This window comes from Psittacula echo (assembly GCF_963264785.1).
Source record: "Psittacula echo genome assembly, chromosome: Z".
Taxonomy (NCBI): Eukaryota; Metazoa; Chordata; class Aves; order Psittaciformes; family Psittacidae; genus Psittacula; species Psittacula echo.
Window position 1 is genome coordinate 15,160,528 of NC_137742.1, and position 24,075 is coordinate 15,184,602.

The following is a 24,075-nucleotide window of genomic DNA, read 5'->3' on the forward strand; positions in this document are numbered from 1 at the left end:
TGCAGTAGGAGAAAAACAGTTTTGCCTGCTTTTTTTGTTTAGTCACTTAGTAAATGACTGAATGAGGGTCTTCACTTTGTTTTAAGTTGCTTGTATATCACTAGGACATCATCTCACGTTTCAAGCTGACATTCGCATTTTCTGTAGAGTTCATCCACATATTTCCATGTTGCAAGTCAGAGGGTGATAAGATCTGACTTCCTATAAAGAGAAAAAAATACATGAACTGAATATGCCAGTCGTGTCTTTTTAGGCTCTGAGGAACTAGGAAGTGGAAGCTATGGGCATCGATATATCACAGACACAGTGACTGATGATGATGATGGATTTGAAATCGATGACTCTGACTATGACATTTACATAGAAGAGGTAAATTTCAAGATTTCACTTTGCATTTGTCTTTTCTTCATAGTCTTGATATTTCAAGTGTCTGGTCTTGTCAGGAAGTTTAACGTGATATTATGTGCTCATATATAATAATATTTCCTTTTCTTAAGTGAGGATAAGCTTATTGCCTTGCCTCTGTATCTTGAAAGGTATTAATTTCATTTCCATGTAGTATTTTAGTTGTTACTGAATTTGTGCTTCTTTATTTTCTTTCAGCTCAGACCTCTTCCTGCCATTAAGGGGGGCAACAGAAAATTTCTTGTTGAAACTAAGGTCACACCAGGGTCTAGTTCCAGGCTCCTGTCACGGGTCCTTACAACCACTTCTGAACCCACTACTTCCACTCTCACCACCACACGGTCCTCAACCACAGCAAGGGTGACTACAGCTCGGGCTTCAAGAAGGGGCAGCACATATTCTGCTGCACGCCTCTTTGATCTGTCCTGTGATGAGGCCATCTGTTCTGCGGACAGCTTTTGCATCAACGACTATGACCGGGGTGGCTCACGCTGCCACTGCAACTTGGGAAAAGGAGGAGAGACATGTGCGGAAGGTAGGTTTCTGTGTGCTCAGTGCTGCTGGCTTCCCCTTGTCCAGGACAAGGAGCAGCTTTGCAATGAGCCAACCAAAGTTGGCTTTGGGAATAGGTGGCTGGGCTTAATTCCTGAGGACAGCAGCAGCTTCCACATCCAGTTTAGACATCTTCAGCTAGGTGAAAGAAGTTATTCTTTAATAAATGTGAATGCAGAACCTGTGTGAGCGTGCACAGGGAGGTTCATCTTCCTTCTCCAACCCAGGAGTGGGAGAGTGCTGGAGTCAGCCTGGGTAGGCACTCAGGGCTGACAGGGTCCAACCATGGCATCCAGAGCTTCCAGCAGGGACATTCAACCCCTTTTTGACCCTTGCCTTTTTCCTACAGCTGAAGCCCTGAACCACCTGCATTCACAGTGTGGTTAGCTGGATGATGCTGATTCTGCAGCAGGGATGTAAGACAGAGCCCCAGTTGTAAAACCAGTTCCAGAGAAGACTTTCCTCATGATCTGTAGGGCACAAGGGCTGGAGTGGTAGCCTCAGCACTCATGTCAGTCAGCCCTGGGCAAGAGAGGAACAAAACCACTTCCCCAGTTCAGAAATCATGACCAGTCAGGATTTGCTGTGTGTCTTCTCACCGTCCTAGAGGGAGGTTGAGCTGGGGTAAGAGCTTGCCGAGGTGAAAGACACCATTCTGCTTCTCCTTCCCTTGCCATCTTCCTCTCCCTCTGCAGACCTAACCTCACCCTTTTGCTGGGTCTGATGTTGAGCTGATCACCTTGTGAGCCAGCACAACTCACTTACCAGGCCACAGGCAGATGACTTTTTTCCCCACCTGGAGATACTTTTCTTCTGGTTTGGTGATCAAGGGGTCAGATGAATGCCAGAGCTTGTGCAGAGAAAGTGTTCTGTGGCTTGTAGTGGTGCTGTCCCACCAGCTGAGAAAGAGCTGATCCATCCATCCCCATGCTGATTGATCTACCAAGGCCTGACACACAGCAAAGCATCGGAGACACATTTCTTATGCAGGCTTGTGTTAGACATTCATGATGCACAGTGCTGTGCACTGGAGATACAAACACTGAAGGTGTTTGATCTCCTCCTGGTGCTGGAGTAAAGAGGGCTGATTCTGAAAACAATCTGTTGCGACACAGTCACATGGAAGAGCTGCAGATGTGATTTTTGGCCTTGATCAAGTATGAATAGTCAAGGATTTATTTGAACTGACATAACTTTATACGGCTTGTAGAACAGATTTGTTAATGTCAATCCAAAACCACTATTTTTCACAAGGGAGTGTGTTATTCCTTGGTAAGCAGTAGTACCATGTACAATATTTCTGTGTCCTGTATTCTCTGCTGCAGCCAATATTGTTAAATAGTATATTAATCTGAATGAAAGCAGACTTTTCTTTACACAGCTGCATGGTGCTCTGGTCCAGTCAGTTCTGCTTGTGATCAGGGCATGAGTTAGTTGCTGTCTGCTGCGGTTGCGTTCAGGTTTATAGCACCAATTGTCTTCAGCTTAAAATGGTTGCATTGCAAACAAAAACACTGAGAGAGCTGAGAAAACTGTATCCAGATCCAAATACGCAATAAAAACTCACTTAACCCATTCAATTAGCAAAGAGGAATAGGACTCCTCAACCCTCCTTCCTCATTAGACTTAGATCCACTGCAAACAAGAAAAAAAAAGTCAGGTCTGAAACTATGTCTGTCCTCAGGGCTTTTTAGGAAAATGAGCTGCAAACATAACAGTAAGGCATATCTCTGATTTTCTGTGCTAAAGCCAGGGTGGGGCTCTAACATAAGACAAGAAAGGATTGATAACTCCAGCGGACAAGAGCAATATGAAGCACCACTGTTGCAATCAGGGATGGAGAGCTGCCTGCAGGGACTCTTCTCCCTATCACTGCCTTTAGATTCTGCCCTGAGCTGACTTGAGGGAAGTGCTGGAAGCTGCTTGGCTCTTATAAGCCATCCAAGGATTTTGCAGATGTTGAGCACAGCAGCTATGGAGCAGCAGTGACTAATGTGGTTTAAAGTCTGGATGCATTTCCCCCATATGTTTTTATAATCCTGAAGAATAGGAAATTACTTTGTGTTCTCTTTGCTAAACGAATTCTTAAAAGGAGATAAATATGAAGTTGATGGGTTCTGTCTTCCATAACAAGGATGAAATCTAGAGAAATTTCCACTGTATTCACAGCGATTGAACTGTTGAGCACTATTGGGCCCTCAGTATCCTGTATCTTTCCAAGTTCATCATATCCTTGGGAATAAAGGAATCACTTGTGAAAGGTGGTGGGAGGACAAGGCAATAGGTTAACTGATTGTTGACTACTGCAGACTAATGGTTGTGTCTGGAGGAACTCTGCTTTTCATTTTCACCTGGTGTTGTCTAGTGCTAAATATGTATATCGATTTCTATATGGGAGGAAACTGCTAAGTAACATGCTTCTGTCTTTGCTTTTCAGATATTACTATCCAGTATCCTCAGTTTTCTGGCTACTCATATATCACCTTTGAACCACTGAAAAACTCCTATCAGACATTTCAAATTACCCTTGAATTCAGGGTAAGTTTAAGCAATCCCAAGCTCACATAGGAGCTTTATTTTTTATTTGCTTGTTCTGATTATATCGACAACAGAAGAATAACTTAGCTTTAGTATAGCTGAATTGGTAATTGTGGTGAACCTATACATAATCTTAATCTCTAGAGATCTTGCTTCACCTTCAGTGAATGCAAAAGAAGTCGGTAAACTGAGCTAAAATATTTGGATCCGTTATTCGTAGGCAATGCACGAGAGAATCCCTGGGACTAATAAGTATTGAAGACTAGCAGCAATGTACATTGGCAAGGTTATAGCCATGTGAATGAGCTATAGGCTGAAGTACACCTGGAACTTTTGTGAATTACAGTTTAGAGGTGGCATGTAGTATCTTTGCAATTAAGAAAATGTGATCTTGTTGTACTGAGGAAAATACTGGCCGGTATCCGGAGTTCCTTTCCTACTTTGCAGGATTTAAGTAGGCATTATTTTCCACCTCTGAAGTTTGGGACACCAGCTACTAATACCTGCAAGATACTGGACTACTTAAACTACCTGTCTGAAGTGGTGGGGTACATCCCACGGTGATTTGTATTAATGCTGTCTGTGTATTATGGACGGAGCTGCTAGGGCTGCCTGCAGGGAGGGTGGCTGAGCTCTTGGATGCCCTCCCGCTTCCATGTAAAGCAGACTTGCCAGCCTCACAGCCTAGGTAATGAGACTGTCACTAGAGCAGCAGTAGTCTGTTGCCTCACACGTTGATCTAACACTCCCAGCAATTTGTCAGCTTAAAATGCAGGATGGCTGCAAAAAGCCACTATGTCATCTGCTGTGCACATATGGAGAAATGGTGCTTGCACAGGTTGTTTGGCTTGAAAAGTGTCAGGCTCACTGAACATGTGAAGCAAGGTGTATGTATTTGTGCACAGTAAGTCTGATGTGTTTACACTTAACAGGCATCCTAGAACATCCTTGCTAGACTTTGTGCTCAAGGGTATCATATGGGAGATGTCTGACAGCCTTTAATGCTTTCAGGTTTCTTTTCAGGTCTGATAGTATCATACTGTAAACAGAAGTTCTTATACCATCTAAGCATTAAGGAAATGTTTTTCTAAGTTCTTCAAATGCTGGATTCAAAGTTGATAAAAAAATTTCTGATTCTGCAAGTTGAAAACTCCATCTGAAAAATTATGTGCCTTTTCTGGAGAAAAGTCTCCCAGTGCTGCTTGCATTTTTCTGTTATTGTGAGGCTTAGACTTTGACTTTTCATGTTGATGCAATGATTGCAGACTGAATCAGAAGATGGCTTGCTGCTATACTGTGGAGAAAATGAACACGGTCGTGGTGATTTTATGTCACTGACAATCATCCGACGTAACATCCAGTTCAGGTAAAACTCCTGCTCCATCCACAATCTGATGTAAAGAGAAGGGCCCATTGCTGCCTCCTGTGAGTGCTATATGTAATTAATATCTTCCGTGTCTTTGACTTTTGCCCCATGCAGTGCACAAAATGGATGGTGCTACTTCATTTAACAGTTCTTCAATATTTTTTTCTCTCATCCTTCTTTAGAGGACACATGCCCTGTTGAATTCTTTTCACTCAGACCTTGGTGTAAAGGCAAAATTTTCTTCCAAGACGTTAGTCCAGGGCACTGTGCTGAATCCAGGACATTGTTATCAGAAATGCCAGTGAGCCACTGCATTTGCTAAGCTGATGCTATATTGAGCTGTGCACAGTCACTGTTTTTGTTTCACAGCAAAATAATCTGCAGGTAATGTAGCAAAAGAAAGGATTTAATGCCAGCAAAAGGCCTGGAACTTCATCTTGCATCCCTTGTTTAGAAGAGACTTGTAGGTTTTTAAAATGAAAATGGAGGGAATTTCATGCAGTCCCGTAGATATGAAGCATGTGAAAGAATAGCAGGGATCTCCTTGGGAGGTTGAGCCCTTTGAAAATGGGGAGTAACAAAACGAGTGATGTGCCTTAATTGTGTTTCTTCGCACCTGCACTGAATGGCAGTTGATAAAATGGCACCTCCTGGAAGTCTCCTTGTTAATCAGTCCTGAGTTTCATATAGAATTGTAGCATTATTAATGTAGCATTGCCTTTTACCAGGGAGCTAGAAAAATTCCCAAGAGAAATTACTCATAGCAGAAACTCAGACTGCAATACCCCCTGTCTTGAAACAGGTTTCACCTGTTGGCAAGCTTAGCAATGCACCTGGTACAGCCAGAGAATGCAAAATCTTCTCCATGGGAGAGAGGCAGATAATGAAGCTTGAAAGTTAGAACAGATCATATATAGACCTGCTGTCTATTTTTTATGTGGTCTGCTACATGCAACACAAAGCAGAGAGGTTCCCAGGAGTGAAGAGAATCTTTGGAACCTAAACCCAACTTCAAGTTGTGTGGTTAATGTCTGATTGTTACCTTTCCCTCTCTGTCTCACACTCCCAGGTTCAACTGTGGCACTGGAGTTGCAGTCATAACGAGTGAAAACAAAATCAAGCTGGGGAACTGGCACAGTGTCACATTGTTCAGAGATGGGACAAATGGCTGGCTCAGGATGGACAATGATGCTCCAGTGACAGGAAAATCTCAGGTAGGCCATCCTGCACCTGCAGCTCGACCTTGGGCTCTCTCAAGATTATATTGACATTTTTCTTTGCCAGCAGAAGTCTGATCAGATTTTTAAGGTACATATTTATTTATCAGTTTTGGGACATTTAGTGAACCAGGATCAGTGTACAGATCACCTTTCCACATGCTTAGTCTAGAAATCGCATTGATAAATATCCCGCTGCTGAATCCCATCACAGTTTTCTTGTTGTCCTCCATGTTTGCTCTGCCACCTTTCTGCTACACTTTGTTAGTCCCAGATACAAGCTGCAGTTAGAAGTTTGTCAGATTTTACAGCTGCTGTTCCTGATTACTTTCTTTTTTCAAGCCTCAGAGAGCTGCTTTGCTTCCTCAGCTAAAAAAAAAAATAGATGCATATGTTTATATACTTATGTGTAATATGCATATGGCCACACAAGGTTTGTATACAGAAGTGTAATTACATGTGCACCATGGACATAGATGTAAGCACAGTAATGGAGATATGAATTCTGTCCTGATTTATGTTAAAACCAACAATTTCATATGAGGCTGCCAGGATAAAATATAATAGAGGAAGATGTCCTGACTTGCCCATCTGTAGGCAGGCCAGAAAATGGAACTGAAATTAAGGCACTGAAAAAAGACAGTTGCAGATTGTTTCAGATGTTTTTCCTCCTCCCTTTGATAGCCACTATTAGCATGCTATCCCTGACCCTGAAAAAGTGGCTTCAAACATCTTATTACTTTGCACTTACTTACACTGAAGGGAAAACAAAATGCCATGCATTGAGTTCTCGTCAGCTAGAAATGACAGAAGAAAGAATTTCAATGTCTGTCACATATTGTGGTGTGTTACCAATGTGATGAGGCCAGGCAAAGGGCAAGTGTGAGATACATCCAGTAGAGACTAAAGCTATTGTACATCACTTTGGTAAGAAGGCATCTGGCTGTGCAGTACTATGATTGTCCATAGTCAAGAATGGTGAAGTAGAAGAAAAAAGGGTGAAGTCAAAGAAAAAAAAATGAAGTCAAAGAAAAAAAGGTGCAGCAAAGGCTAGGAGGAGGATTGTGGTTCACAAAGTATTTTAGAAGAAGAGTTTGACAGTGGACACACATTTTTCTAGTTGCAGCTACAGTAGTAAAAAAGTTATTTGCTCCAGGTGCTGCTCTCCACCAGAACTTGCTGCTGCTGTAGTATTGTTGCTCCAGTAAGTACTCCTCAGCCCTTCCCAGTTAGAATGACCTGGATTAGTGTCAGCAGAGTGGTACTGTTTTCTGACCTAGTTCATTTTGACTTGAGCAGTCTAAAGAGTGCCTACAAGAGAAGGGGAGTTTGACAGATCAAGGCAGGCAAAAACACCAAAGGTGATGGGAGATGGCAAGTTGAAGGCAGACTGAAGAGCTGTTTGCCCACAGCCCTGACATATGCCCGCTATGAAACCCTGTGGACATCTGAACTCTCTTTAGCTACAGGCTTCACCTGGATTATTTTTCCCTGCTGAAATTGAGATCCATTTGGTACGATTTTGCAGTGCACTGTTCAGTGAACACCTGTAGATTCAATAACCTGGGCTTATTTAGCTTGGCAAAATATAGGCTATATAATTTATTGTTATAAATACTATGGAGGCAGGAGTAGAATGAGAAATACAGAAAGATTTTAGGTCAGTGCTGTTAGAAGGACACATTGGTAAAAACTGACAATGAGTAAATATGAGAATCTTGAGTGCTTTCTTCTAAAGGACAGTGAGGTTTTGAAACAACCTTTGAGTAGAAGGCAAAAGACATGTATTCTGATCCATTAATAGATGGAATCATGACTCCATTGCCACAATAGCATGGAGTTTGGCTCAGTTGTTACAAAAGTTCTGTTGGGTTTTTATTGTTGCTGTTCTTTTCTGTGCACTGTAGCAGTGCTAGTAAACTTCTATGTATACACTTCTATAAACAGGTCAACACACACACAAAAAAGATGGGGAGTAAATTTAGTGGTTAAAGTGAGCAGAAGCCTACTAAAATTGTAATTTTATTGAATTTTGCTTGACAGGTTTTACTGTTGGGTTTTCTTTGTAATTTCATTATTATTCAATGTTAAGCACTTGCTGGGTTTTGTCCAAAAGGTAGTATCACATTAGTCTGTGTCCTGCAGCGCTTAGAGCTTAAAAGACAAATGATTTTGTCAAAAGTAAAGGATGAAATTGCAGCAAAAGCAAGATCACAATCCTTTCTCAGAGGGATTTTTAAAGTTTTTATTCTGCTTTTAATAGTCCAGTTATCATGATGGATGTGGGTGCAAAAACATTTAAAATGGTAGACTGATCGGAGGAATGACTAATGGAAAAGAACTAACAATGAGCAACGTACATCCCCCCGACACGACTCTTTGTGGAGAAAAAAATATTGATTATACCTAGTGTGGCTTAATTAATTATCCTGTCTCATGTCTGTTCTGCATCATGTTATGCTCTGTTTTTGTTTCAGGGTCCATACACTAAAATTACATTCCAGACTCCTTTCTATGTTGGTGGTGCCCCAAGCGTGTACTGGCTGGTCAGAGCCACAGGCACCAACCGTGGGTTCCAGGGTTGCGTTCAGTTGCTCAGCATCAATGGAAAGATAATTGATATGAGACCCTGGCCATTAGGGAAAGCTCTCAGCGGTGCTGATGTCGGTAAGTGTAGTTGTATGGGGTCTTCAATCAGCAATAAAACAAGGGTTGCTTTTTCACCTGTTGAAGTTGAGCAATGGTTCAGGTTTGAGAGATGGAAGGCTCAATCTTCGGTTTTGGCATGGTATTTCTCTGTGCCTTTGCACAATGGTTTTGATGAGTCTGTAGTAGCAGGGTTTATCACTCTATGCAAGTAAACATCACTGTTTAGTATAGTAAAATCCCTTGTGGACACCGTTATCCCACACAATAAATAGTAAAACGTGTTCTCACAGGCAAACAGGAAACTCTATTGCTGATAGAATTATGTCTGCACGAGTATTTCTGCCAGCATCTCTCAGGATGCCTCTTCATGCTTCTGATTGAGTCATGTCATCAGAAATCAATAGTATGTACGTGGTGTTTGTATTCAAAACACTGTGGACCCAACAAAATGTGTTTTGCCTAAAGACATCATTACACTTGTCCAAAGCAAACAGTGATCTTTCAGACTCACAGCAGTGCTATGGCCATTACAGAGGGCTTTACCCATTAAACCCCTTTACTTCTGAGGTAAATAGCCTTTCCTGTTGACTATTCATCGTTTTTTAATTTCCAGAGTCACAGTGTGTTTTAAAAATAGCATGGAATAAATTCTTTCAACAGCTTTATGAAGTGGTATTATAGTACTATCTTCCCTTCACAGATTAAAAGATGGACAAATAGTGAAGTTAATTAGTTGTATCTTATTTATTCATCTTTATTTCATGCGTGTAATGGGCACTTGAAAAACAAGACAGGGGTACAAAATCCTGTTTTGATGACCTCCCAATGTAAACAGTTTAAGAGTAAGAGTAAACCCAAGTCATAAAGACAGGAAATAAATCCCATATCACTGAACTTTCCATGCTATGCTACAGCCACAAAGTCAGCTTTCTTCTCTTATAGAGCTGTGCATTTGGCATTCCAAAGGAAGTGATTAATGAGAAACTTCCTAGCAATTGCTCTGTATTCTCTAGATACCATGACCAAATTTATGTCCAATGTAGGGGGAGAACTGAGTAGCCCAAGAAACAGATGATGAAATGAATAAGACTTTGGAAGCAGAGAGCAATTTCACGATAGAGTGAGAATCTGTGGAATTTAGATAGATAGATTAAAGCCCTGCTGAAGTTCTCTGAGCCCTAATCTCTATTGCCTTTTAGGTTGCAGCTAGCTTCATTCTCATCCATGAATGCTCCACATACTATTGCATTAGCAATCAACATCAATGAAAATAGATGCTGGATTCTGTCATGTGTGACTTGAAACTGAGTGATAGAGCCTTACTGTCCGTATGTGACTGCACACACTTGTATGAAACTCTACCACGGGAGGCTTCCAAAAAATATGCTGCATAAGTTAAGCTTAAAATACATAAATTGCAAGTGAACTTTGTGAGTGTTTAGGGATGGTTTTTGCTAACCAGTATGTTGTATCTTTCCATTGGCAGTGTATAAATGAGGGGTGCTATGGTACGTTGGCCACAGAACTGAAGGTGGGGAGGAAAGTTGTCCATCCTGCCCCTGTGCCATCTGCTGGCTACAGCAGAAGTCCCACAAGACTGTAAGCTAAGAGGCTGATTGGGAAAGCAGCACTCATGGTTTGTAGCAGGCACAGCAGGACCCTGGACTTCCACTGCAGCTTCCTTCCTTTCTTTCTTCCTTATCTGCCACTGCAGCCAACCAGCTGCAGCCCTCAGACCTGTGTTTTGCCTTTTTTGGTGTAGTCGCCTTTGCTGGCCCAAGGGCTGTGAGAACTGAGACATGGTGAGAGGAGCCTGTCCTTAAACCAAGGACTGCTCCAGTTTAAGCTGTCCCCCAAACCAATGAGCTTGTAACTTGTCCATTTAATATTATCTTCCTTGTCCTTTTCTATTTTTCAAAGACTGTCTTTGATGTGTTTGAACATACTGCCTGCATTGACTAACAGTACAGCAGATGCAGTAAAGATGAGTGTTGTCTTGGTTTTCTGTTTGTGTCTTAAACTAGTACATCTAGATCCTTATTTACCCATGTCTTGGCTCTGTTTCCTTATCTATAAAATAGAGCAAGTGCTTTATATTTCTGTCAGTGTTGTGATAGCTTTTGGGTGTGTGAAGGCTCTCAGAGACTGAACACCAATCCTGCTCCAGTCACCATATCTCTTACAATGCAGCCCAGAAGGGGAAAAGATGGCTCAATAAGCATTGCAAACACCACTGCTCTCATAGCTGTGTGTGGGGCAGTCACTTGAAGGGGTAATTGTCCCCTTCCATATAGAAGGAGAATTTATTCCCTTCTGCAGAACTTGTATATTTTGCTTATGCTCCTTGGGTTAGCCCTGGAGCCCTGTGTTATGACTGCTATACTCAGACCTTCCCTCTCTACAGTGAAAAATGGGCCTGAAAGGCGATTTGTAGATGTGCAGTACAAGACAAGTCAGTGCTGTCAGGGAGTTGTACCAGATGACCCCAGAGTTAAATGAGTAAGCTATTTGTTCTACACCAATTTCAGCATAATTCCAGCAAGAAGAAATCATCTCCTTATTGTTTTAGGTCATGTGCCGGAATAGTAGATACGCTTCTTAAAAAGCTCATACATTGATGTTATGAATCACTTTTAGTTCAGGCAAGATAGCTGACAAACATATTTTAGGTAATAAGATTAGATGATGAGGATTAACACCTTCCAAGCTTTCCATGGCATGAATTTACAGTGAATAAAGAAGTGCTCAAGTTAACAGAAATTAAAAAAGTCACAGTGCTTGTAAACAATGGAGACATATTTCTATTTTATGAGAAAATAAAGATTGAAACAAGAGCAGAAAAAAAAGTCGAGGGTATGATTGAAAGCCACAACTGTTGTTGTTTGCTGGTAGGGGCTAATTTTTTGCTGTAAGGTCTCTTGCTGGTCTGCTACGAAAAAAATGGTAAAAATCAAGTCACCTTGTCTAAGTTGCACACCACCTGACACACTGGGAAAGAATTTAAACAGGAGAGCAAATCATATTGCTTAGAAGCAATGATCAACAGCCAAATAAATCTTCCTTGACAAGCTTCTCTGATAAATCAATGTTCTGGCTCTGTGTTTAGGTGAGTGTAGCAGTGGCATCTGTGACGAGGCGTCCTGCATCAACAGTGGTACCTGTACTGCGAGCAAAGCAGATTCATACATTTGCCTTTGCCCTCTTGGATTTAAAGGTCATCATTGTGAAGAAGGTGAGAAATGCTGGGCTGCTTATATTTCTTTGTACATGTTATTTAGTGTTCAATATGTTTTCCACATAGTGACATCAAAGGAGGTCTTAAGCTATTACACTAACAGAAAAGAGTATTTTTTACTTCATCTTTTCAAAATCACATAGTGAACACCTCCCCTTCTACTTTCACTTTGAGGCTACATCCAGCCTCTACGTAATCAGTGATTCTCAAAACTCTACTTATTTAAACTAACTGTAATTGAACATCTCAACCTACTTTTCAGGAGTTAAAATAATGTGCCATTCCACAGCTGCATGTTAACCCTAAAAAAATCACCACTTTTCTCCTAAAACCAGTGTCAGATTTATATTCTGAAATGTGCATTACCCAATATCAATTTTCTGTTGAAATCACAGAGATAAAGAGTCAAATACATACAGCATTATTTTCTGTGCTGCAGAAATTTTTATGCCACCACCCATTGTGTGCATGCTTGCTATTTTAAAAAAAGCTATGGTGAATCACTAAAGAAAAGGAACACAAAGCTTTGTAATACCAGGACATTCCTGGAAAAGGAAAGGATTAAGAACAGAAGCAGTGTTGGCTAGGATAAAAGAAAATGTATTTCTGATTTGGAAGATGAAATTTTTTGGTTGTTTTTCTTAACATTAGCTTTAAGTCACCTAACAAAGGGAACTGACACTGGTTGGCAGGAGTCAATTCCTTACCTTTGAGCCTCAAGTGACCTGCTTGTGTATTCTGGATTTCCAGCACTCACCTTGGCCATACCTCAGTTCAACGAGTCCTTAAGGTCATTTGCTAGTACACCCTGGCCCTTGGAACCACAGAATTACCTTTCCTTCATGGAGTTTGAGATGACATTTCGTCCAGATTTAGAGACTGGTGTCCTTTTGTACAGCTATGACACAGACAGCAAGGACTTTCTCTCCATTAACATGGTGGCTGGTTACGTGGAGTTCAGGTTCGACTGTGGCTCAGGAACAGCTATTATCAGGTAAATAGCATTGCTTGTGTTTCCTTTCCAACAGTGCCACAGTGCTGATCCAGGGGAAATAGTGGAAATACTGGAAAGAGTAATAGCCTATTCTGAGGCGTAGGAGCCCATCAGTCCGTAGTGCCTACTTTTAAGGAAGCAAAGAAGCACTAGAGCAGTATTCAAGGGGACAGGATTTTCTTCCTACATAAGTCTGTGTTTCCAAACTTTCTTATCAGAGTTACCATGTCATGTCACCATTTATGTAGTAGCATTTATGGTTTAACTACAGATTTTACTCTTGTTTCTGTACAATATTACAGAAATCCCCCTCTTGCTTCCATGGCATTGTACCATAGCTAATTAGGGGGTCTATAAATATCTTGTACGTATACTTTCTAGCCACACGATTGCACAATATTAGCACTTCTGTAAGCATCCTCCTCCCTGGTCTCCAGTTGCAGGCGGTAAGTACCAGGCTGGAGGTGCCACAAGCAGATACAACTCCAGGTCCCCTCTCTCCTCATAGTGCTGGTTTTGGGGGGAATCTGAGGCTAATATCCAATTTACATAACTTAAGCAGTCTAAAAGATAAATATATCTTTTAAACAAGGCACTCAGGCTCCCAGACAAAGACAGACCTGAGAATGATTCATTTCATCCTAAAACTAATGTTTAGGATAGGAGTAATGAAATGCTTCAAAAAGGGCTGCTCTCCCTCTGTGAAACAGGGTGCCCTGTCTCTGGGCAGCTTTTCCCTGGGCTTTTCTGAAAAGGCAGTGGGCCAAACAGAGGCACTTAGTACCTTGGATGTGGTCCAAGAGGCTGCTTGTTTGACCAAATTGACCTAATATTTAGAAATAATCTATATAAAGCTTATGCAAAATGTGTAAATGTGTACAATGCATGCAAGTCTTGCATACTATATTTTTCCTGTGGATAGACATCAGGGGTTTTGGCTATACTGCAATTAAGGGAAATGTACTGATTTTCCACTGATTGAGGACTCAAGCGAACAAACAGTTTCAGATGACAGAGTGAAAGAAGAAATTTCAAGGGAGCAAATGCAAAATGATGCACAACCCTATCAGTGCACAGCTGTCACAGTACAATTAGTGTTGTCAGAGAAAGATCCTGAATTCATCATGGACAGTTCTGTGAAAGCAACAGCTAGCTGCATGGAGACAATCTGAAGTACAATGCAGAGAAATATTAGGAATGATGTAAGTAGCAATGTCTTTTGCAAAAATCTACAATATCACTTGTCCTGAAAATTTGCTGCCATTCTGGTCACTTCATTTCAGAAGAAATGAGCAAAATTAAAAAAGAAGAGCAGTCTTGATATCCAGGGGAGGGAAAGAAACAACTTCAACAATTCAGCATGACCCTTCAACCTGGAAAAGAAAGAGTTTGGTGGAAGTATGATAAAGATTTTTGAATTGTGAATGACATGAAGATAAATAAGGAATTTTGTATTTTCTCAATATGGAAGAATTAGAAGGAACCCAGTGGAACTGCAAACCAAAAAATATTAAACAAAGAAAATAAGACCTTTTTTTTATAAGTACACAAATAAGTTGTGGAAGCTAATTGTCACAGCATGTTACGGATGCCGGAACTATAAATAGGTTGGGAAAAAAAAAAAAAAAAAGACAAATCTGAAGAAAGCTCCATTGAGGGAGATCAAACACAATTGTACGGATGCAGCCTCGGAATCAGGAAATTGCTAAATGACAAGTTGCCAGAAGCTGCGAGAATATATCAAGGGAAGAATCACTCTGTACTTGCCCTGTTGTTTTCTCTTGTTGGAAAGCAGCAGAAATAGCTAATGTCAAAGACCTTTGCCCCAACCCAAAATGGCCCTTTCTTACAACAGACTTCAATCGTTATCTGATTACAGCTGTCTAATTCCTATTACTAGCAACCATAAGACATTAAAGCCGACATTATTTTTCCCTCCCCAAGAATATTGTACTGCTTCAAAACACCTTGGGCTAAAGTTTAACCAAGATGTAGGTTTGTAAAATGTGGCAAGAGCCACAAGCACATGGCTGAGAGTGGAAACTGCTGCTTTCCATTGGAAATCAGAAGAAGCAGTAGGATGGCAGCTAGCACCTGGGTCACGTGCCTTGGGGTGAGAGAGTTTTGAGAGAGAGCTGGGTAATGGAGTGACTCACAAGACCAGCAGGCTTCACCGAAAGTTGGCAGGATGTCCTGTTCAACTCTTTTTTCTAGGTAATGTGTGCAACCCAAACCCTGTCATCAACTCTGTCAGTGGTTAAATAAGATAGATTCCCTGTTTTTTGCGCCTGCTTAGCCAGTATCCATTTGAACTTCATCATACCCCTTCACGCCTTCCCTTTGTCCTAAGTGATCTTCCTGATCATCCTGACTACCTCTTCCATAGGACCAGGCTGTTAAATATTATAATATAATCAGAACACACTCATAATGTCTTTATAATGAAGCGTAAGGCAAGCTCATTTATGTATGTCAGCAGCAGCAGCAGGAAAGCTGATGGTGGTGAAACTTAGTTCTTGTCTCAAGTGTCCTGGGGTGGAAGCAGCACAGGAGGATGGAAGCAGCACAGAGTGTGCAGGGGATGTGAGAAGGAGCTAGGGTGCCGACCACATGCAGATGCAGAACCTGAGCTGTTTACCAAGATGTCTCAGTGGAGAATTTTTTGTCCCATGGTATTTTCCTTGGCCAGGCATTCACAGGATCTTCATAATTTGGTGTATTTTTTAAGGTTTGGTTTACATGAGGAAAATAGTCCTTAACCCAACAGCCAGAAGTGTTCAAAGGCCTGCAGAAAGTGTTACCAAACTCATGCTGCTTTCAAAAGGCTTGTTAATCTGAGAAATAGCTTGCAATTCTGAAGTGTGACTCTGCAAGGCTTAATCATCCCTAATCGTAATTAAACCTAGCAGAGTAAGAGGGTTAGCGTGATGAATACCTGATCAGCAGAAAAGATACAATGTACATATTGCCACTTATTCAGTAACCAAACCTATCTGGTTCCTTTATATGTATGTATTGACTTCTTCAGGGTGATTAAATTATATTGACTGTTGATTTATCCAAGGTAGTTAAACCATAAATGCTACTACATAAGAAAAAGGACAAGTGAATGACATTGTTTGATAATATACTTTCATAGAAGTTTTCTGCACCAAGTGGCAAAGTAATATTGCCTATATAGTTCAGATAGATGAAAACAGGCTTTGAGAAAATTTGAAGAAGCAAAATTGATACAACAAAAAGATTTGAAAGGTCATATTGATTGTTCATATAAAAGAAGAAATTGTTATTTTCACATTTTCAAAATTATATATTTTTAATAAGCATTTGAATCACTATTGACTCACCATTTCAAATCACAATTATTTTATTTTGAAATGTATCTTTTTTTTCAATTTCTAGATGTAAGTAGCCTGAAAATGCAAAGCATTATTTCACCCCAAACAATTTTGTACTTTTTTTATTGAAAGCTAAGAAGTCTTCATCTGATTTTTGCGGCTTAACCAGCGAGTCAAAAACAAGTTTTCATTCATCCTGGAGGAAAGGCTGCAAGATAAAACTTAGATTTAAAAAGCTTTAGCCAGTGTGGTAAAATGACAGTTCTGTAGAACTTGTAAAGGGGAATATGGTTTTGCCCTTTATACAGGCTGCAATTTATGTTAGTGATGAACTAATGAAGATTGTAAGAACAGTTTTAAAATGCTTCCTTTGACCCTGGTGAATACTTTGCACAACTGGGGGTTATTGTTCCTCATCAGGATCTCATCGCATCATTAGGAACATATTTTAGTTACTTCCCCCTAATGCACAGCAGCCAGGCTGTATGTCTGTGTATAGACGTCACTGTAACAGGCTACATAAATAGAACTGATAAGGCAACACAAAGTAGTTCTATTTTAAAAGAGGATGAAGAATGTGGGACTAGACTGACCATTAAGTGGGAAGCTTTAGATCCAGGCTTATGTCATTGTGAAATGAGGATGTACAGCTGAGACAAAAATTTGTTGTTATGCATCGTAAATAACTGAGCAGAAAAATTAGCTCAGAGATAGATGAAATGTATGCTGATTATAGAAATGTTTCATTTATAAATAAAAGTAGAGCACTTGTTATTGCTGTAGGAACATGGTCTCATTTTCCTTCGCTGATGGGCCTCAGAAATCGTTTTATTTCCTTATAAGGAAAGAAATACAGTGACTTATTTTTATTTTTTATTCAGAAAATCATCCCAAAAGACCTGACTTTTTAACATCACAACAATACTCGAAAACAACATAAAGGCAAAACTGTTTAATACATAAAGGCAGAACTGTTTTCTTCCCCTTAAAACAGGAGTGAAGAACCTATCAGCCTGGGTCAGTGGCATGAGTTGAGAGTGTCTCGCACAGCAAAGAATGGTATCCTACAAGTGGACAAACAAAAGCCAGTGGAAGGAATGGCAGAGGTGAGCATATGGCATGCCTTGGCATGAATATGGTTGTTAGACTATAAAATGATTGCATGGTCAACTATACAAGCTATTATAAGATCAAAATTATACATGTTAGGGCATCATTTTAAGCCCAAAATTGGAAATTTGCACACATAGTCTTCCCTTTGAGGATAGGGATCCTTGTAAAGGCAGCTGAAATCACAACCTTACCTGCTATTGCATGTAACTGGATTCATATTTTTTGTGTTACATACATATGTTCATACCAGAATATGTTCATACATATTCTTGTGGTTATTTTCTTGGTACTAACTAGAGTTGGCTAAGTCTGTTGAATAATGTGTGCACCATGAAATGTGTCATCTGGAGAAGGAAGAATAATATTGAAAATTATGTTCACATAGTCCTCTTTTTACCTGTCTCTGAATATTGTGCTGGAAAGGCAGGCCAAAAGAGAACTGTTTCTTTGTCTTCTTGCAAAAGTAATTTTCATGACAGAGTAAGGGCTGGAATATTCAGACAGTTTAATTGCATTTTATTCTTTCCTCACTGAAAGGTCATAGTGAATCAAGTGTATAATAAGGTGAAATTTTCCTGTTCTGAGCAAGGTATTCACTCTAAGCACCCAAATGCATACACAGAGGTACTCTTTTATCCCAAGAACCTGCAGCTAGAACAGCTTAGAAAACGCATTTTATTATTTCCTACTAGAAAGTGTGGCCAGAGAACAGGACTCCAGATCTTGTTAGCAGAAGAATCTAAAGGTTTTTCTGCAGATTGGAAAACTATTTATAGCTTAGACTTCTCTTGAAAAAATGTGAATAAATTGAAATTCTACCTGTCTGTCAAGAAACAGATTGAGTTCAAAACATTCAAGCAGAGCAGACAGTTCTTTAGATAGATGGGTCAAGAGGAAGACTGCCACTTCTTTTCTCTAAGTGCTGCAGTGCAGCTGCAGAAGGAGGTTGGCTGGGAGCTGCCAACAAAGAAACCACAGGAGCTTCTGCAGGGTTGGAATTACATGACTATCCTGTCCTTTGCTGTTAAATATCTTTCGGTTCAATCCAGGACTCAGGCTAGTCCGTACAGATATTCTGAGCAACAGCTTCTCTTAACTAATGCAAACTCAGTGTTTCTTTTAACCCCCAAATTTACTATGGATTATCTTTTCAGATATTGGGCACATTAAATAAGTCTCTGTTGCATGGACTTTGCTCTAATTTTAACTTTATAAACCTTATTCTAGTTCTAGATTTATATCAATGTACCTCAAGTCATTGCAAAGAGAGCTAGGTGTGCAGTCAGAAATCACCATGAGTCTGTCTCCTTTCTTTTTTCTGTCACTATTCCCATTTTGAAATGCTTGAGAATTTTTCAGTTCTGATTAGGTTAAAATACAGTCAGTAGAGAGTATCCTACAGAGGCTTTCTTGAGAGAATTGTACAAAGAATGTGATTAACAAAAGCAAAGAGACATTGAATAAGCTATAGCATCTCATGTAGGCTAATCTGAAAATATAAGCATGGTTCCAGATATTCTAATATTCTAATTTATTATACATATATATATTAATTTATTATTCTAATAATAATTTATTATTCTAATAAAATGCTATTCTTTTGTTTCTTTAAGGGTGCTTTCACACAGATTAAGTGCAGCTCTGAAATATATATTGGTGGAGTTCCTAGTTACGATGCTGTGAAGAAGAACTCTGGGATCACCAGACCCTTCAGTGGGAGCATACAGAAGGTGAGTGCCCAGAAAAACACACTGGAGGCATTTATTTCCATCTCCTCCAATGCACACTTTAGATGGAAACTTGCCCTTATACCACTAGCAATATTCAAAATAATTCAAGATTTCACCCCAGGAGCCCATCACAAAGTGCTTAAACACACATTTCTCAGTGGAAAGTCATTCTGACTTTAATAGCCAATAAGTATTACCACTGCCAGTCTCCCTATTAATTTCCATACTGTACTAGTAAGTGAGCAGAAGTCATATGGGATCGAGTTCAGAATGATGCACAAAGCTATGGCAAGATTAGAGTCTTCAGAGCACCCTGTAAGCGTCATATATAAATAAATGAACAGAAGAAATGCTCAAAGACTTTGATGTATGCTCACTGAGGCAGCTTAATGTCTGAAGTAACCAATACAGTAACAAGCAAAAAGGAATCACAGAATGATTTGGGTTGGAAGCGACCTTAAAGATCATCCAGTTCCAACCCCTGCCATAGGCAGGGACACCTTTCAGTAGACCAGATTGCTCCAACCTGGCCTTGAACACTGCCAGGGATGGGGCATCCACAACTCTGGGCAACCTCTGCCGGTGCCTCACCACCTTCTCAGAGAAGAACTTCTGCCTAATGTCTAATCTAAGTCTCCCTTCTGTCAGTTTAAAGCCATTCCTCCTTGTCCCATCCTTTCATGTCCCTGTCAAAAGCCCCTCTCCAGATTTCTTGTAGGTCCCTTTAGGTACTGGAAGCTGACTGGTATCCCTGGAGTCTTCTCTTCTCCAGGCTGAACAACCTCAACTTTCTCAACTTGTCTTCACAGCAAAGGTGCTCCAGCCCTCTGGGCATCTTTGTGGCCCTCCTTTGGACTTGCTTGCACAGGCCCATGTCCTTCTTACATTGGTGTTCCCAAAGCTGGATGCAGTCCTGCAGGTGGGGTCTCACCTGAGCAGAGTAGAGGGGGAAAGGACCAAGGTCATGCTCCTTTTGATGCAGCCCAGGATACAGTTGGTTTCTGGGCTGTGAATGCACACTGAAGCCAGCTCATGTTAAGTTTCTCATCAATCAACACCCCAAAGTCCTTTTGCTCAGGGCTTTTCTCAATCCATTCTCTGCGCAGCCTGTATTTGTGCTTGGGATTGCCCTGACCCAGGTGCAGGACCTTGCACTTGGCCTTTTTGAACTTCATAAGGTTTTCAAATTCAAGTGAATCCCAATCCATCTAGCCTATTCTTATACCCCACAGCAGCTACACACCTCACTGCCTTTCTCTCTCACAATTTTACTTTTTCACTGTTAGCAGACATTAGGGATGATATTTGGTGTCATCAGCTGTGCCTGCATGCAGTTCTCATCCAGAGAACAAATCTGTAAAATCATAATAAGTCCTAATATGTAATCCGAAGAAAGTTCAAACTGAACTGCCATTTACTCTCAGGCATACTTAAAATTATTCAGATAAAGCTGAATTATTGTAACTGAATTGTCAGAGTTTTAAATGAGTGAATTATTGCATCAGATTTATTCAACAAATAAAAAACTTTAGTAATGCATCTTATAAAAACTGATCAAGGGCAGAAAGGTAACTGCAGTTCAGTGCAAATGGTTTCATCACTTGGTTGAACATTTTTCACCATCTTTGTCAGCTGACCAGCAAAGAACATGAAGCTCAAGAAAGCTGGGAACTATGTAATAGTGATGAGAACAGGTCAGTCACACAAACGTAATTGGAAAAGTGGGCTTGACTAAATACAGTGCATTTTGGAGTGTGAGGTAGGGAGTGTAGGAGCAGTTAACATAGGTCACACTTACAAGGTGAGGGTTGTACCCTAGACTACAGAAGCATTCTTAAGTATTGGGAAACTCTGAATGTGAACCCTTAGTTCTGTGATATGGTTAGGAAGGTGGGTTTGCCTTCTCAAAGGTCTGAATGAATGGGGTATCGGGGAAGAGTATTGCCTGCCTTTTAGGCAGTGGGAGACTCTTATTTGACTGTTGTGTTTATTCTTGGCAGAATTTTGAAGAACTGTATAGAAATAGAGGTACAAACACCACCAACTACTTGAAAACATGCAGTGTATAGAAAGATCTAAGATAACAATCTCTTTAGTTTACTAAAAGAAAAAAGCTAAGAAGTGACTTTATTGTGGTCTGCTAGTTCTTAATCAGATTTCCTTGAGTACGTGGCTCTGAAATGATGCAGAAAAAGGCACAATGAGAGACAATAGTTGGAAGCTGAAGATAAGTTTAAGCCAAGAAATGAGACATACTTTTTAGGAATGGGGGCTTGTTAAACTTTAGAAATGTAGCCAGAAGTTACAAAGAAGCTGAAAAGGTAGTGAAGTCTTCGCTGGTCTATCTTTACAGCATGACTGGATGTTTTCCTGTTGTTGGAGTTGTTTAGTGCTGTTTCAAACAGAATATATATGCTTGATCCAACCCCTCCTTGTAGTAGGTCCCTTTAAGATGCATCATCTGAGTTATGCAGGAGCTGGAATAACTATTGCCATTCTCACTTCCGGCCTTAAAATCTATTTGTTTGTGAAAATGAACTTCTTATTTTGATGTAACCAAGATCAGAAGCATACCCACGTGTAACCTCTCTGCCAAGATATCAGCTGAGATCATACAAATGTCAGTTTATATTGCAGAACATATGTTGCTGACACATTGAAAACAGCATTTAACAAGTATCTTCAGTTTACATACAAACGGTTTTGTGAAATCATAAATTATGTTTTAATCCATCTTAACTTTGGCTTCTTTCATATCTTTCAAGCAAGATATGATACTAGAAAGCCATAGAAAATGTGAAAAACAAGCTGTTCTGCTTAGCATTTCTGTTGTCAACACTTGTCTCCTGAGGGTTTCCTGATCTCAGAAATGCTTTTCCTCAGCGTGCTTATATGATTTTACTGTCCTACCGCACACAGTTTCACTGCATATGAGGGTTGCCTTTTGTCTTTGTTGTCACAAAACAGAAAAGATATTAATCTCCAGTGGGCCTGGGTGAACAACAGAATGAGTTGGACACCTGTGACTGGAAAAACACACAGTACTAGAAATAGAGTTTTCACCTGCATTTTGAGGGTGTGACATTTCTCTGAAGTGTTTTGGAGGAGTCTTCTAATGAGCAGTACAATACTGAGAATTCAGGAGATTTTAGTGTGTGTTTTCCTTCTTTTTTTATTTTCTTCATAATTTTTTTTTTTTTTTTTTTTTTTTTTTTTAACAAATAGATTATCTTGAATGACCGGACAATTGATGTGAAACAGGATTTCACCTTCGGAATCAACCTAGCGAATACTGCCCACCCCTGTGTGAGCTCACCATGTGCAAATGGAGGCACTTGCGTCCCCAAGAAGGACAGCTATGAATGTGACTGTCCCCTGGGCTTCGATGGTCAACACTGCCAAAAAGGTAACAAAGGCGGTGTTTCAATCCAGAGATTGGAGCTGATCACAAAAATAAGAGAGATTTAGCACCTACAGCTGCTGTTGAGCACATCCCTTGAAATAGAAAAGTTGGAGGCCAGAGCTCCCTTTGCATCCATGCACATTCCATGTACCCAGAGAAGAATTCATTTTGTTATTTAGGAACACGGTAACTGTTATCCGAGCACAGAGCTATGAGCTGCAGATAGCAGCCTGGTATCTGATTGCTCATGATAGCCAATACTGAACACTTCATATATCTCCCTAATTATGCAGTCCTATACAAAGGGGAAATTCTGGCCAATGTTCTCCAGCCAGTGATTGTATTACATCCTGAAGCATGAGCATCGATAAACCTTGTAATTTTATCCTCCCTAGGGCTCACAACAAACGATGTTCTCATATACAGAAAGGTCTAGTTCTTTTTTAGACACTGACTACTCTGCTGGTAATTTCACCTTCTGCACATACCCTACCTTGATATGGCAATGGAGACCACCAAGGAGGAAAAGCTGCTCAGATGCACGTTATTCTTCTTTCATCAGTCACTGTACAAACTGAGTTCAAACCTCAGATTCAGGAAAGTGTTCAGATTCCATGAGTTAAAAAAAATGTGCTTCAGGTTATTCCGCTAGATGGAGATGTTTCCCTTCTGTCAGTCTTGATCTTGAAAAATTCCTGAAGGAAGGTTTTATAATACAACAGCAAACTCGGTTCAAAAGAGCTGTGACATTATTGTCTTCACACACTCCTTCATTTCTCACAGGCACAGACTTCAAAGTTTAAAGTAGTGGTTTTGGTTAAATTCCAAGGAATAGATTGTCTTTTCCTTAAAAACAAAACAAAACAAACAAACAAACAAACAAAAAACAACACACACACACAAAAACCCCCACACACTCTTAGAACAAAAACATTTTATTAAAATACAATGCAAGAAATCCCTTCACTTACGTTACTGTGGTCTAACTAATAGCTGGAGCAACGTCATTTATCCTGGCTTCTCTGTGGGGACAGGAAGGATTGTGATTTTGGCTTTCTAGGTGTGTGCAGGGTGCTAAGCTACTCCATTCAAGATGGTATCTGCAGCAGTATGGGGTCTCCAGGGGAGTCAGGAAGAGCGAACGGTTTGCAGCCTGAGTATGTGACTGCCCGCCTGTTTGATGAGCTCCTGTGCATTGCTTCTCACAGCTCCTCTGTTTCTGACCTGTGCTACTCACTGAGAGCAGTGTGCTGAGCTGCTGGTGCTGCTGCTCAGGCTCTCCTCCCTGTTGTACCCTGAATGGGTGTCCAGGCTTCCAGAGGCAGTCTGAAGCGCCTTATGCCTTTGGATCCTGGGTGTTGCTTCCTGTGTGAATCCAACTTTTATTGACTTTTAAGTGTGTCCAAAAGCACAAGTCACCTGTCTTATGTTCCTGCTCCCTGTGGCTGCTGTTCAGGTGCCTCTCAACCCCCCTCCACTTGTGCAGCCTCAGCTGCCATTGAATATCCAGGTTTTTGCTGATGGATACACAGAGA

At 40.5% G+C, this 24,075-nt stretch overlaps 1 protein-coding gene across 1 annotated transcript in view; it reads left to right on the forward strand.

Moving 5' to 3' along the window:
- The window catches only part of EGFLAM (EGF like, fibronectin type III and laminin G domains), a gene marked incomplete at both ends in the record, with an annotated part of 75,165 nt that overhangs the window by 41,859 nt on the left and 9,231 nt on the right, over positions 1–24,075 (forward strand). The window contains 11 exons of the mRNA XM_080638645.1: positions 254–369; positions 604–940; positions 3,395–3,495; positions 4,761–4,861; positions 5,931–6,075; positions 8,556–8,745; positions 11,834–11,959; positions 12,713–12,956; positions 17,289–17,400; positions 19,021–19,137; positions 22,363–22,543. Coding sequence (XP_080494771.1) covers positions 254–369; positions 604–940; positions 3,395–3,495; positions 4,761–4,861; positions 5,931–6,075; positions 8,556–8,745; positions 11,834–11,959; positions 12,713–12,956; positions 17,289–17,400; positions 19,021–19,137; positions 22,363–22,543 — 1,770 coding nt within the window. The remainder of the gene's footprint in view (positions 1–253; positions 370–603; positions 941–3,394; positions 3,496–4,760; positions 4,862–5,930; positions 6,076–8,555; positions 8,746–11,833; positions 11,960–12,712; positions 12,957–17,288; positions 17,401–19,020; positions 19,138–22,362; positions 22,544–24,075) is intronic.